Source organism: Fistularia commersonii, chromosome 11, assembly GCF_037954325.1.
Source record: "Fistularia commersonii isolate RoL2024-O1a breed Wild chromosome 11, RoL_Fcom_v1.0, whole genome shotgun sequence".
NCBI lineage: Eukaryota > Metazoa > Chordata > Actinopteri > Syngnathiformes > Fistulariidae > Fistularia > Fistularia commersonii.
This window is the reverse complement of record NC_141294.1, coordinates 18,940,853-18,957,252: the sequence shown is the minus strand read 5'-3', so window position 1 is coordinate 18,957,252 and position 16,400 is coordinate 18,940,853. Positions and strand designations below refer to the sequence as shown.

Genomic DNA, 16,400 nt, shown 5'->3' with positions numbered 1-16,400 from the left:
CACACATACACACACACAAACATTCATATATACAAACAATAATGCACACACACCCCTTGACCCACACACATAGAACACACAAACACTCACCCAAGCACACACTCTCAGACACACACAAAACACATTGCAGATTTGCAAATGCCAATGCACGTGCATGCACACACACATACACACACACACCCAAACACACACACACACTGGGCAGTGTGGAGCAGCTGAGAGGACGGACTGTGGGAACTTGTGACTCCTCTCTCACCTCCCGTCTCCCCCTTCACCTTCAGGATGGAGTTTAACAACTGCTCACCTGACAGCGGCCTTCGGTTCCCAAAGCAACGGTTGCCGACGGCGACCCACGGAACATACCATTATTTACACCCTGAATCTCCGAACAGATTAATAACTGGGTTTTATTTTCAAGTCAATTTTGTTTTGACCTTTTTAGAAGTACTTTCTGTGTGTGTGTGTGTTTGTGTGTGTGTGTGCGCGCGCATCATTCCCACCGTCCAATCAGATGCCAGTTTCACTGATCTTCACGTGGATGCCGGGTGCAGCTGGAGGGCCCCGATCATCTCCGAGGTGGCAGTCATTTTGTTTTGGAAAACCCCAACCTCCATCCCCCCTCCACCCCAACCCCCGCTTCCCTCCAGGTGGCGTCAATCAACCTCAGCTCATGGTTCATATGATTATTCTGGGATGGCCTGGTGTGGAATGGCAGCGTCAGTCGGCTCTTTTTTTTTTCCACTCATCCAAAATTCCACCCGAGATTAAACGTTTTATTCCCCGTATCTTCCGACGCTCATTGGAGGGGGGGTGGGCCTGGTGTGTGTGTGTGTGTGTGTGTGGTCGGTGGGTCTGGAAACAGGAAGTTCAGAGTGGGTGGGTGGGGCGGCGGCAAGATGGCGTACCTCCGAGTGGGGTGCCGAAGCAGCAGCCGACGCCGACGGCGCAGCCGACCGTCAGAATGTCCGTGTAACCGTAAGGGTTCTACTGACACAGGAAACACAGGTGGTGGAAGCGGGGTTTGGGGGGGGGGGAGTGACAGTGAAGGGAAGAGGAAGCACACGGGGGGGAGGGGCCAACAAAATGGCGGGGAGGGGGCAGAATAAATGAATAAAGTGAATAAACTCAGTGTGAGAGAAGAGGAACAAAAAGGGGCAGAAGAATGATGGGTATCCTTGCGGGGGAAGCGGGGGGAGGATGGGGGAAGCAGGCAGACGACGGTGTGGTGCATTCAGAGCCAGCAGGGGGCAGCAGAGGAAACCAATGCGGGGTGGAAAATGCGGCGCGAGGCCTCCCGGGTTATTTGTGATGGAAGTAAGAATAGAAATAAATCCCTGAGAACAATGTCCTTATATGGGGACCACAGAAAAGAATCTCATTATATACACATTTGGAGAAAAATGTCATACCATATATTAGTCATATATATATATATATATATATATGAATACCCACATATATGTGATACATACTATTTTCTATAATTATTTATAGTATATAATGTATATTATTATATATGTGTTATATTATATATGATTTTATATATATTATATACTATGAAAAAATTGGCGGTGGCCCTCGTATAAAGAAATTGTTGTATATATATCTATCCATCCATCTTCTACCGCTTATCCTGCTGTATATATCTATGTGTGTACATATATATATATATATACACTGCTCAAAAAAATAATGGGAACACTTAAAAATCACATCCTAGATCTAAATGAATGAAATATTCTTATGAAATACTTTGCTCTTTACACAGTTGAATGTGCTGACAACAAAATCACACAAAAATTATCAATGGAAATCAATTGTATTAACCCATGGAGGTCTGGATTAGGAATCACACTCAAAATTAAAGTGTAAAAACAAACTCCAGGCTGATCCAACTTTGATGTAATGTCCTTAAAACAAGTCAAAATGAATCTGTGTTGCTTCCTGAGTGGACACTATGATTTCACAGAAGTGTGATTGCCTTGGAGTTACATTGTGTTGTTCAACTGTTCCCTTTATTTTTTTGAGCAGTATATATATATACACATACATAGACACATGTGTATACATATGTTTATACACACATGTGTATATACATGTATATATAACACACACACACATATATATATATATATATATACACATCTGCAAATATGTGTGTGTGTGTGTGTGTGTCTGTCTGTCTGTGTGTATATAAATCATGATACATATGATGAGAAAATTGGCCAGCTCCGTCCCCTTTTGGAACATCTCTGCCGGATCAACCGTTACAATGGCGTCACCTGGAGCCAATCTCTACAGTTCTAGATATTTACAGATTACTATACATAAAATACATAGCATTCATAGCATACATAGCATACATAGTATACACGTATATATATATATGTGTGTGTAAATATACATTTATACACATAAATATATACATACCGTATATATTTATACACATACATATATATATATATATATATATATCTATGTAGGCCAGCTTTTGGCTCCAGATGGCGCAAGTGACACCATGGTAATGGTTAATTCGGCAGGGAGGCGGAGCCAATCCCAGCTGTCACTCAAATAAGGGGCGGAGTGACAGCTCAGTCGCAGGACTTCCAGTGTTAAACCTTCACGGGTCAGCTCACAGGGCCGCGTTAGAGACATACAACAATTCACCCTCTGACTTGTTCCTGTCCCGGAAACACCTTCCTCTCAGAGCTTCAACGTCGGCGGGGAAAACAAACCCGAACCCGATCTCGGCAGGTGATTTCTCTATCACAGTCTGACTTCCTGTCACATGGTCGCCTGTGACTTTCCCTTCCAAGGGGATCCCGTGGTGCGTTCAAGGACCGTAGGAAATTTGAAAACACCCAATAGACTTTTGAGATTCTGCCCGCTGCCGCTCCGAGGTCAGTTAGCGCTGGTGTCGAGGGGTTTGGAGGGGTTGGGGGGGGGGGGGGGGGGGGGGGTTGACTTGCCTCCCACAGGGGCAGCAAAACAGGTGGCCACTCCCACGGCACACGCACACACCAACAGGTCCTGGTTACGGGTGTCACTCTGGGGGTCAAGGAGGGTGGCGATGACAAGGGGGGGGGGCAGACAATGACAGATGACGGCGGGGGTGAGAGGGTGGGGGTAATGACAGATGATTTAGAAAGCCGGGGTGGGGGTGCAAAGGGGGGGAGATAGAGAGGACGGGGGCGTTAATAAACATGCCAGACATTACATCACACTATTAATACAGTGAGACACAAACACAGACGAGTGGCAGTGGAGGGGGGGGGGTGAAGGGAAGGGGAGCAGGGGCAAAACAAAGGCACAGGGGTGGCGGAGGGGGGGGTAAGGGAGGGTGCTGGGGGGGCAGGAATGGGTGCATTAACAAGATGGAAAGGAAACAACATCCACTCTCTCTTTTCCTGTTGGCATTCAAGAAGGATCCTCAAGGGGTCAAATCACTCTGGTTGGATGTTGAGACCCCGCGGGGGGTCTCCAAGAGGGTTCAAGGGTCTCCAAGGGGAAAACTGTGCCGCAGTTGGCTACGGCAATTGAGAAAAGGGAGGGAAATGATCGATTGATTGTTGGTGACGGACATTTTCCAGGTTGAGATACACTCAGGGAAAAATAATACTCATAATAATAATAATTTGTTTCAAGGAATTTATTTTGGATGATTTCATGTTGCATTTATTTGCAATTATTATTATTTTTTAATATTATTTAAATTGAAATAAAATTAAAATGTACTATTTTAAGATATATTCATATAATGTATATTCAAAGTAAAATATTAATAAATCCCAATTTGATTGACCTACAGTCCCCCTGAAGACCAGTAGGGATGCCAGACACTACTGCTGAAGTGGATCTGCTTGTGAAATTATTTTTAATCATTTCATATTGGATTCATTTATCTGCAAATATATATATATATATATATATTTTATTAATTAATTAATTTATTATTTTTCATTTTCAGAATTTCTGAAAAATGCCATTTGATCACATTGCAGTTTCCCATGAAGACCACTAGGGGCACCAGATCCTACTGTTGAAGACCCCCAGATCCGCTTGTGAATTTATTTGGATAATTCAATGTTGGATTCATTTAAGTTCGAATATATCATTTTTTTTGTGTCAAAATTCTCTAAACTTTCAATTTGATTAAGCTGCAGTCCCACTGGAGGACACTAGGGGCGCTTGACCCTTTCGTTAAAGACAGATCTACTTGTGAGGCTAAATGAATGGCAGCTTAATTATTTTTTTTATTTATTTGGATTCAAAAACAAAGATAATGAACCTACACACACACACACACACACATACGGGGGGGGGGGACTAGTCGCTAAACACAAGCCGCTAACCAGCATAGGTTAGCATTGGGAGTTGTCATGGAAACCGTAGTCCGCGGGCCTCGGCTTACCTCGTAGACTCCGGAGAAGATGGACATGAACCGGCTCAGCACGGCAGCACAGATGCTGGCGATATGGACGAACGGGCCCTAGAGGACACACACACACACACACACAGACGTGCACACACACACACACACAGACACACACACACACACACACACACACACACACACACACACAGACGTGCACACACACGGGCAGATGATGGCTTGTAGAACAAGGGGTTGCAAAGTGGGACACGTTGTATGGGAGCAGATAAGTCACAGTCTAATTGCTGGATGTGGCAGACGCCCTGCTGCTTTCAAGGCGAGAACGAATGTTGTCCTCTGAATAATTTGCTCCCGTCCTTTGAGGGAGGAGGAGGAGGAGGACAGAAGATGAATTATCATCCGGTAAATGTTGTGGAGGGAGGGAGAAGAGGATAGCGTGGCGGAAAGGGCAAGGAGGCGGCGCTGAAGAGGGAGGCGGTTGGTTTACCTCTTTGCCCACCGGCATCCCGCTGCCCAGGCCGGCGGTGAGGCCGATGACTTTGGCGATAAAGGCCTTGAGGGTCAGGTACTCCTTCAGTACGACGCCCCGCAGGATGGTCTTCAGCTCGGGGATCCCGGAACCTGCGGCGACAGCCACGGCAGAGAGCCCTGATTTCAGAGTAAACCTTAAACGCCTCATTTGAGGGACACTTTCCCACAGGCTTCCCGTCTTTCCCTGCTGGGTCACAGGGGTCACCCCTGGTGGCTGCACCCGAAACTGCATGCTAATGCACGAGTTAATGATTTCTTGCAATTAAATTATTGAATTAAAAATAAAAAAATAAAAGTTGGAGTTGGGCGGCATCTTACCGATGGCCTGGGGGGAGACCAGGTGACAGAAGAGGGAGGCAAACATGACGAGGATCATGGGGTAGGTGATCCAGGCCAGGTACTGCAGCGCCACGTTGCCCCGCAGCTCGCCGTGCATCCACTTATAGGCTGAAACGCAAACACACGCATTGTTTGTAAACGCCAATTGGGCGTTCGCCAACCTACACTTCATGGACCCCATTTACCCCCCCGGGCTCATCCCTGTCGTACCCTGCAAACTTTTGGCGCTGGCGTAGTCCATGCTCCAGCTCACCAGTGCCATTGTCAGGCCGAGCAGCACCAGGAAAATCCAGTCCTCGCCCATCTTGGTCACGATGTAGCGGCGGACCCGAGCCAAGCAGTCTGGAATGAAAAGATTTTTAAATAATAATAATAATAATGATAATAATAATAATGTACAAACAAATTATACATAATTAAATATGAAAACAATGATAACAATTTTTGGAAATTTTAATTTGAAGTCAGAACTCATCAAATGTCAGGTGGAGGCTGTTGTCATAGCAACCGTTGCATCTCTACAGCGTTAATAATAATTGAATAAAAAAATAAATCATACATAATTAAAAACAGAAATCATAAAAATCAAAAGATTAAAAATGTTAATTTATTTAATCATTAATATCAAAAAAATTATTTGAAGTTAAAATCTGAACTCTCATCAGAATGTCCGCTGGAGGCGCTTGAAACACCAACTGACGCATCTCTACGGCATTAGCAATAATACAGTTTAAAGTAATATAGAAAAAAAAAGCTAAACAATTACAATCGGAAATTTTTAAAAAATATTAATTCTAAAAATAAGTTAAAATCGGAACACTTTGAATGCCAGAAGGCGGTGGTTGCCATGCAACTTTATGCTTCCGTAGGGGTTGTCACCTTGGCACTTGGAGTAGGGGCGGGGCTTTTGGGTGGAGGAGGCATGGCTGTGGTGCGACTCCAGGGTCAAAGGGTGATGAAGATGAAGATGGTGCCTCCGGCCAGACCCCTTGCGGGCGGCGGCCGTTTCTCCCGCCTGTCGCCTCCATTGTCTCTCCGTCAGCAAACGAGCCGCTTCGCGCCGGGCGAAGTTGCCCAGCTGCTCCCGGTACTCGCCGTACAGCTGGGAAGGGGGAAGAGGAGTAGGGAGGAGATACACAAAAAAAAAAAAACTTTCAAAAACAAAAACTTCTGAGTCTCGGCGGATGGGATGTTTGGACATCGATGAACGTCATGCCGGATGGGGACACGTGGGGGGCCGCAGGGGTCGGACTGGATCGGCCGCTAAGAGTCTTGAGATTACGAGGAAGAGCGGGAGCCGTGTGTAAGAGATACACGCCAACCTGAATACCCCGCGGACTGAAATAGACGGAAACGGGCAGCGGGAGCGGAAAAACACCCCCGCAGGCCCCCACAGGGGGGGAAAGAGGGGGAAAAAAAGAAGGAAAAAAAAATCTCTGTCTCTCTCACACACATGCATGCACGCATGCATGCGCACAAACACACACACACTCACACTCACACACAGGGGCATGCACGCAAACCACAGTCAAACAGTCAACAAACACGCTTGTGTTGGGACTTTGCGCTAAAAATACAGTTTTATGACACATTGTGCTAATACGATAAAATATAACCATTGCGTAACACACACGCACACACACGCACACACACACACACAGTAGCAGTATGTACTCAAGAGTAATAGGTCACTAACCAACCTCTTTTTCAGTAAAAAGACATTCTCTGATCAGTTACAGGCAGTAACAGAGTACTTATACTCAAGTACTTGGATCTTTACACACAAGTACTCTTCAAGTTTAAAAGATAGTACTTGAGATATATGTGTAAAAGTACAAATAAAAAGCATTGAAGTACAGCAAAACACAAAGTAATGCACTGAGGATGTTGGGACTTTGAAGTAAAAATACACAGATGGTAACGTTTTACACCGCACTTAAATAATACAGTGAAACACACACACACACACACACACACACACACACACACACACACATACACAGTAGCAGAATGTATTCAAAAGTAATGTGTTACTAAGTATTCTTCACACATTCAGCAGAAAGACAATCTCTGATCAGTTCCAGGCAATACTTACACCTTTACACACCAGTACGCTTCAAATATTGCAGTTTAAATTAGTACTTCAGATATAGGTGTGAGTTAACGAAGTGTACTTTGCAGTACAAAGTACTGTAAATTAAAAAGTTTTTAACTAAGGATGTAAAAATACACCAATGATAAATTCTACACGGCATGTATTAATGCAATACAATGTGTTTTGTGACACACTCACACACACACACACAAACACACACACACACACACACACACACACACACACAGAGTGGCAGAATGTATTCAAGAGTATTTGGTAACTAAGTACTCAAGAGTACTGTACTGTCCTAATACAGAAAAATATATGTGTTGCTGAAAAATACTCCCCATTATTCACATGTACATTTAAAAACTAGCTAGCATTAGACGCAAAGTGTGACACAGCTACTTGCAAAGCGCCAGCTGATTGGCTTAAACTTGGCTCCGCCCCCTGCGGCTCACACACCTTCCTCACAAGAGGACATCGGGATTTTTTCGGTTTTGCAAAAAGATAAATTCGTACTTACGGCGCTCAGATGCCGAATATCAGAGGAAGTACTCGAACCCTCATCATAGTTTGATAAATAAAGCCTTTTTTTTTAACTCAATTTAGCCCGCTAATGTGCACAAGGCTAACAGGCTCCTAAGCTGTGCCATTAAAAAAACCCGGCAAATGACCAGATCCATTAGCGAAGCTTCTGCTCACAACAAAGACCCCAGTCGAGCAAGCAGAACAATTACAACTTAGAACATCAGTCCACGTCGCCGACCAGACGCTGCCTGCTTCACCTGCCCAATGTCACCTGTCCCCGCCATCCTCTGTCCGTCCGTCCCCCCCTGCCGTCCAGGTCTCAGCTAACGACGCGCTAATCCATCACGGTCATTCGCGGGAGGCGTGTGGGCAGCGCCCACACAGAGGAGGGAACCTCGTGACCTCGCCCATTGACAAACATCAACTTCTATCCTCCGGGAAAATATAAATACAATGAAAATTGCATATCAATTAATATTTTGGGGGAAACCATGTTCGGTTTATTTTACTTTAATTTATGGGAAATGTCTTCTATTCTGATTTACGGTACTCAGTTTTGTTTTTTTTTTTGAGGGGTTTACATTTTGACGGGCTCTTGCCCCATGACAGTGAACGCAGCTCGAGAAAAAAAAACATTCTTCCAGTAAATAGTGGCGATCTATGTGACACAATCTGTTGGTTTATTTTACTTTAATTAACTGAAAATGTCTTATGGGTGAGAGATACGGTCATTTTTTGCAGGTTTTTTTCAAGCAGTTTACATTTTCACACACTCTTGTCCCGTGACAGTGAACACGCCACGAGAAAAAATAAACTTCCAGTGTGATCTGTGTCACGTGACGCAAACTGATTGATTGTTGTATTTCCTTCTCATTTAAGGGAAATATCTTAAGGGTGAATCTATTCTGATTTATGGTAATTTCATGCAGTATCTTTTTATATTATTATACGCCCCAGTGCAGTGACAGTGAAGGCAGCACAAGAAAAAAAAGTCTTCCAGTGAATGGTGGTGATCTGTGTCATGGGACGCAAACTGTTAGTTTTATTTTACTTCAATTAATGGGAAATGCCTTAGGGGTGATTCTGTTGATTTACAGAAATTGTTGCTGTTTTTTTAAGGTGTTTCCATTTTTATGTGCTCATCCCATGTCAGTGAACGCAGTGCAAGAAAAAAAAAACAAGTCTTCCCATGAAGGTGGTAATCCGTGTCATGTGACCAGGAGGGGCGTGGGGGGTTTGAGTGACACCGTCCGTGTGGGAAATGTTCAACGGGCAAACATGAAGCGTGTGAAAACGTGTGAGAGGTAAACACCAAATGAGGGATGAAGACGTTTATGAGGCTGAATTCGGTTCCCGGGCGCGGCCTTGTACGGGAGCCAATTACAGCTGATGTTAAGGTGTGTGTGTGTGTGGGGGGGGGGGGGGGGGGTCCACCTGTCAATCACCCTTCGTTCATACCTGCAGACTCACACACCAGGGTTCGACCCAGGAACCTTGTGACCCCACTACCACATCCCACAGCATTGATGGGACAGAAATGATCGATTAACGATTAGCGATTAGCAATTAGCATAACGCAACGGTCGGTGTCCAGTTTGGAAGCGAGGAAGGCGAGGGCACACAGCTGCAGCGCCAAGGACAGAATGACTTTGAGACTTAATTAAAAATGTAAACGTCACGGTCATGACAGACATACTCGCGTGCACGCATGCACACACACACACATTCAGTGCTAGAGTTTTAATAACATACAATGTGCACAGTGGGCGTGTGTCAAGTTAGTATTTGCGATGATACAGTGTGCCAGTTGATACTTGACTGTGTGTGTGTGTGTGTGTGTGTGTGTGTGTGTGTGTGTGTGTGTGTGTGTGTGTGTGTGCGCGCATGCAGACCGAGGCTTTACGACAATTAGCCGTGTCTCGTGGCACAAGGTTAATGATAAAATCTGACCCGTTCAATGACGGATGGAACGGGAGATTATACACGCGCACACGCACGCACACACACACACACACACACACACACACACACACACACACACACACACACACACGCACACACACACATACACTCACAAAAACAAACCGACAAAAACACTCAAACACACAAACCACAGTAGCAAACTGCACAAAACAAATCAATAGAAACACACATTAAAACACAAACACACACAGACAAGTGGAAGGATTTATATTCACCGAAAAAGTGACAAGAGAGAAAATTTACAAACACACACACACACCATAAAACAAACCGCACATTCGCACATACATACACACATATTCAAATAAGCCCAAGGACACACACTGAAAGAGCAACGTGCAAAAGCACACATTTACACACACACACACACACACACACACACACACACACACACACAATGAACAAAACAAATGCAAGGACGCACATTCACTGTAAAAGAAACACAGAAAAGCACAAAATTTATACACACACAAACAACAAAACCCACTTTCTCACACACACACACATTCACAGTAAAAGAAACAAGAAACACACATTTAGACACAAACACACACACAAACTAGACAAGCACACCCCACAAGGATGAGTGTTTCCTAAGATACACACAAAAGCACACAATTAGGCACATACACACATACAAATAGATGCAAACATACACAGAGATATATTACTATAGTGTACACAATATAGGTGCAATAAATAAGTTACAAGCATGTGCACACACACACACACACACACACACACACACACACACACACACACACACACAGACAAACACACACTGCACAGTAGTGCAAACAGGACACACACACAGACAAAATACAAAACACGCAAACAATGATCCATGGTAGACACTGTTATGAAAGTGTGTGCCCGCACACACACACACACACACACACACACACACACACACACACAAACGACAAGCCCACTGCACAAGGTTATGTATTCACTGAGAAAGTTAATACACACACACACACACACACACACACACACACACACACACACACACACAGATAAAACACGCATTCACCCATACAAACAGGACATAAACACACACACAGAAAAACACCCTAGCAGAAACACACACAAACACCAAGACACAAAACAAACAAACTATTATCCGTGAAGTCCAATCTTATGAGTGCATACACACACACACACACACTGATAGAGCAAGGTAATTAGGCGGCACAATCAGGTTCTTGTCAGGTTCTAATTAGCATCTCAAGGGGAACCCTGGGTGAGGGCTCTCTAGCGCCCCCTAGTGGTGACAAGGTGACCCGCTAGCGAGCATTGAACAATAAATTCAATTCAATGGATTCAATAAAAGTGAAAGTTTCTGGCGTGATTGACAATTCAAAGAGAGCGTGGCGACTCTTGTTGCCCCGGCAACGCGGAGGCAGTTGAAGGAGGAAACAGCCTCAGGATAGCACGGCTTATTGAAGCAAAAGAAAATTTTTACTCAAATTAACTTTATTTTATATATATTTTTTTTTGTTTGTTTTTTAATTGCACATTTGTTACTGTTCGTATAACACTGCTGTCAGTGTTATACTGTCATGCAACAACAAAAAGAAGCCTGAAATAAATATCATTTTGGTATTAACTTTGATTAGTTAACTAGGGTGGTTACTTGCCATGAAAAATGGTCAAACAGAAAAGTATAGAGAAGTAGAAAAGTATACTTACTTAGAAAAGTATCTTTAAGTTTATTTACGGTATTAAGTGGCTACTAATATTAATACTAAGTTGAATGTAACATGTTTCTTGATAGCTATGATCAGGAATCTGGAAAACAACTCAATACCTTTGCAATTAACTAAGTATTATCTAAAATGCACCTAAGGATTATTTTGTTCACAAGAAAAAAAAAATATATATCAATGTGTACTTTTGTAGTGGCTGTTAATATTTGTACTAATAATACCTCATTATTTACCTCAAAGGAGCATGACTGCATTGAGTGAAAAAAAAAAAATTAAAATTAATAAAAAATAATGGGTGGCTTTAGATGTCTTACTTTGTTTTTGCTTAAATGAATAAGTAAATAAATACATAAATAAATAATAATTATCTAGGTTAAATAAAGAGCTTACCAGAAACTGATCGACATTCAACACCGTCTGGAAAGTACTGATCTGGTCCTTCATCTCGACGGAACAGCGGAACGGTGGATTCCGTCCTAAACCTCAGACTCTTGAATCTGCCCTTCACTGTCTTTACCTGGGTCACTTTTACCTGTTAGCTGCCTCTGCGTGCTACCACACACACACACACGCACGCACACACACACAAACTATAAATTGTCATCAGGTCTTAATTGTGATTCCGGGTCGTGGTCTGATCTGGCAGATTCCGACGGCAGATCATCGGATACTGCAACATCAATAAAGTACTGCTGACTGATGGCGTGCACCACCACGAGTACACACTCGTGCTTGCAACAAACACACACACAAAGTGAACCATGGAAGGCCCTCTCGGTTTCCAGACGTAGTTTCTACCGATCTTGTCATTTCCCGTTGTTCCACTGTTAGGAAGTAGTGAAGGTAGCCACCGGGTAGTTGCTTGGCTTCATACACGTTAGCATCTTTAGCACAGGTCCAAGACCGTTCCTTTTAGGAGGTAGACCATGTCTTGGCCTCTGGAACCAGCTTAGCTTCTGCGCCAAGGGCAGTGTCTTTTTCCAGCTCCATGGGAACTCATGTGACATAGGCGAATGGTAGAACTCAGAGGGCGTGGTGCGCCATTTTTGAAAACTACAGCGTTCGCAGCTCAGCTGTTTTCTCATGAAAAGCCAAAAAAAAACTGAGCTCTTCTTCTTGCCTGCCACGCCACAGAAGGTATCTCTTTTTGTTCAGGTAGTCTCTTGAGTGCTAGATGGTTATGCTAGCGCCAACGATGGACGTTTTCCGGGCGTATTGTTAGCACCTCGACAGCCTTGCGAGATGAATTGTGTCGATAATCATGTCATCTGCATAAAACTTGCAGCTTAAAAAGAAATTATTCATTAAAAAAGGCTAAATGACAGCAGCGCAAGTATTGAGATCTGGGATACTCCCAATTTGTTCCCCCGAGAAAAGACGACTTTTCTTCTTTAACTTTGTCAAGCATGTTCGAAAATACGACGCGGCCCGATTGACAGTTTATTTCCAAAATGTTAACAGAAGAAGGAAAGCCCGGTAAGTGTCCAGGCAAGAGGCTCGCAGCCGAACGTCAACATTTCAGCCGAAATAGGTACGCAGCTAGCTAACAGGGGTAGTTATTCACATGGCATCGCAAGCAGAACATAAAACAACATGTGTGCTTGTCGACTTGACATCTTCCTCTTTTTCACGGTGCTTTGTTTTTGAGTGTGGTGCGTCACACCGGTCCCTGCCGTGGCGCCTCGCTGCCTGTGGGAACACAAACCTAAAGATAGTTCCCCTGGGAGGAGGTTACTCCTTGGAACGAAACTCCAGCTGGACGGTTCTTGGAACTTCCCTGTGCCACAAGTGGATAATGGCTATTTTGTTGTAGCTTTTCACTTCCTGGGTGGTCTTCTTCTTCTACTTTTTGTAACAAGCAATTGATGGGTTCGGGTCATGGCTTCGAACAAGCATGTTAAAGTTAATGAAGCTCTTTTTTGGAGAAGGAAATGGTAATACCCCAAGGCTCAGTACCTTGCCCACTGTTATTGAGTCATTATATTCCTGGTTGATGCAGATTTCACTGTTATTAAGTCGCCTAGCAAGTCCGCTGATGTGCTAATGATGGGTCCAGAGAACTTCCAATGGTTCCGTCCATTTTGTCCCAAAAAGACAGCTGACGGTTGACCGTGGTAGTTTTTCAAAAATGTCCCTCCGCTGGCCATGGGAAGTATCTCTGAACGGGCTCGCTAATGAATCACCAAGCACCGACATCACACGAGTTTCCGTGGAACCGTAAAACGACCTTGCCTCGGAGAAGGAGCTGGAATGGTTCTAGGAGCCAAGTTCCATGGCCCCTGTGGACTGAATGGCCTTCACGAAAGTGTTCGAGGAGCTCCACAAAGTTCCTTCAGTGAAAAACGGGCTGTCAACAAAGGAACCTTCAACATTCTCCATCAAGGGTTGTCAACTGTGGAACTGTGGAATTCCAGATTCTCACACCAACTAACATCCTGTCCTCTTTCCCTGCATCCATAAACCTCCTCTCTGATCTTCCTCTGCCTTCTACCAGGTAGCTCCAACCTCAGCATCCTTCTACCCAGATCTTCACAGCGCCTCATCTGTCCACATCCAAACCACCTCAGTCTGACTTTAACTCCGGAACATCTAACATGAGCTTTCCCTTCTGAGGTACAACTCATTCCTGATCTTCTCCATCGTCCTCACTCCCAAAGAGAGCCTCCACATCTCGCTCTGTTGCTCTGGACCATTGACCCAAACTCCTCCACCTTCTTCATCTCCACTCCCAAAGTCCTCGCCCCTTCACTCGGAGTCCACATTAATCTCCGTTTAAAATGAAAATTTTGGAGTCACTTTGGGCACCTTAGCTAGCTTGGGCTACTTCCTGGTTCACATCGGGCACTTTCTCGCCCATCAGGGATGGCGTTTTCTCGGCCACTTCACCTGCGACTGAACTCTCCTTTCACCTTCTCTCTCCTGCCCCCCACCACCGAGATGAAACCTTACTCGCGGTTAAATTTAGCGTCTGTTTGACCCATCGTTCGCTGACACACTTCTCCCCCGGTCGCCTCTCGAACTTCTTCAGACGCTTAAAGCGAAAGGTTGCTGAGCGAGACACGTCCACCGGTACAGCGTATTTTTTGGGGGTGGGGGGTGGAGGGCATTATCATCACCCTGGCTAGCGAGCGTGCGACTGGAGACGGGCTAGGGGGGATCGGGTGAAATGTAATGGCTTAATGGCCGACATGGCGTTCATTCCGGGCGGCGACACATTTGGCAGGTGACCCCCGCACCCCCCTTCCGTCCCTGCGAACGCCGCTAACATTTGAGACTGACGGGATCCGTTTCACTGCTGTTGACAATCTGGCCCGGAGCTCGTCTCCTCACACAACCTCCTTTTTTTCAAAAATAAAACTGAAAAATACTGTTAAAAAAAAACAAAAACAAAATCAATGTCCGCAATGAAAAAAATAAGGCAATGGCAAAATATGCTAATTAGTCTGAGCCGGTGAGAAATTGGTGAGAGAACTGACCTGATCGGTAATCAACATGCAATAACTAGAAATAATTAAATGTCTTGGGATTCGCGGGCATGTCACACACACACATGTAAAATAGAAATGTAAATATTTCTTAAAATTTTCTTCTTCTGTGTTTTAAGTGCAGTCGCCGCACTGTCGCCGTTCGTCTGAGCGTTCGCCGCCGGATGACCTCCCCGACCCCTGATGTGGAGGAGGCGAGGACGCCCGCTGATGCGACCTCATCGGCGCGTCGACACGTTTTTGTCAGGCGGCGAGCAGAGCCCGTCACCTGAGCAAAGACGTGCAAGATGAAAGTATCGATTGGGATCAGTACCATCCGATCAATAAATCATTGAGATCTGCTTTTATTTTGAAACCCCGCTTGTTTTTTTTCTTGTTTTGCTTTCCTCACAAATTTTCTTTTTGCGACATCAGATCTACGGATATTAAATATCTGAAATCGATTGCGGCTCTCGAAGCGATGTATTGATAATTAATATATCGATCAAATTAGATTAGAATAAAAGCACGACCAGAGATGTGCGGCTGCAAAGAGATCGTTCGTGCAGGTGGGGCGGACAGGAAGTGGCGGGCGGACCGGACAGGAAGTGGCAGGAAAGAGAGCGACTTGCAGGGGCGTGAAAAAAAAAAAAAAGACCTACCAGGGTCTGCTGGTATCTCAGAGCCTTCCTTTGCGACGCATCTGAAGCCATGGACTCGCTGTCACTGATCCAGAAATAACCTCGCCGGACACCCCAGCATTTCCACTGGCATGGGGAACACACACACAAACACACACACACAGTTTAGATCAACAGGCGGACACCATGGTGTCCTTCCTGGGCGCCGTCGTGGTGGTGGTGGCGGGACGGTTCCGGAGGCCCTCGGCCATCCAGCTGCACTGACGGACCATCTGATGAGGCGGCGAAGGACGCGGAGCTTTCCTTTATTAGAACCGCAGACACCTAATAACACACACACACACACAAACAGAACACACACACGCACAGGCGCATGCACTTGCTCTCGGCAGCACCCTCCTCCCTGCAGGCCGGCCGTCGGAGGTGTGTGTGTGTTGGATGTGGTGTTTGGAAGGCAAGGGGGGGGGGGCGTGCATGTATGTGTGTGTGTGTGTGTGTGTGTGTGGAAGGGAAGGGGGGGTTCCACCCCTCACCCCCACCCCACCCAACCCCCCAACAGGGCTGCCCCTGCAACGTGAGCAGGAAGGTGCACACGACACCCCCATGACAGCTCGCACCTTATCGGCCAATGATGCAGGGCGCCGCACGCATCGCGCGCAGAGATACAAAAAAACAAAAACACATATTACAGAAATAATTCCTGCCGAAGGAAAA

General features: G+C 45.1%; 1 protein-coding gene across 3 annotated transcripts in view; it reads right to left on the bottom strand.

The window, feature by feature from the left end:
- The window catches only part of clcn1b (chloride channel, voltage-sensitive 1b), a 32,583-nt gene extending 16,487 nt beyond the window's left edge, over positions 1–16,096 (bottom strand). For 2 of the 3 annotated variants that reach the window (XM_086155719.1, XM_086155721.1), the window contains exons 1-7: positions 15,708–16,096; positions 6,143–6,365; positions 5,474–5,605; positions 5,243–5,371; positions 4,881–5,014; positions 4,412–4,489; positions 906–984 (exon numbers count right to left, since the gene is read on the bottom strand). In XM_086155719.1, the coding sequence (XP_086011845.1) occupies positions 906–984; positions 4,412–4,489; positions 4,881–5,014; positions 5,243–5,371; positions 5,474–5,605; positions 6,143–6,365; positions 15,708–15,758 (826 nt within the window). In that variant the 5' untranslated portion in view covers positions 15,759–16,096. The remainder of the gene's footprint in view (positions 1–905; positions 985–4,411; positions 4,490–4,880; positions 5,015–5,242; positions 5,372–5,473; positions 5,606–6,142; positions 6,366–15,707) is intronic. The other variant, XM_086155720.1, reaches the window with a different exon arrangement.
- Between the last annotated feature and the right edge of the window lie 304 nt (positions 16,097–16,400).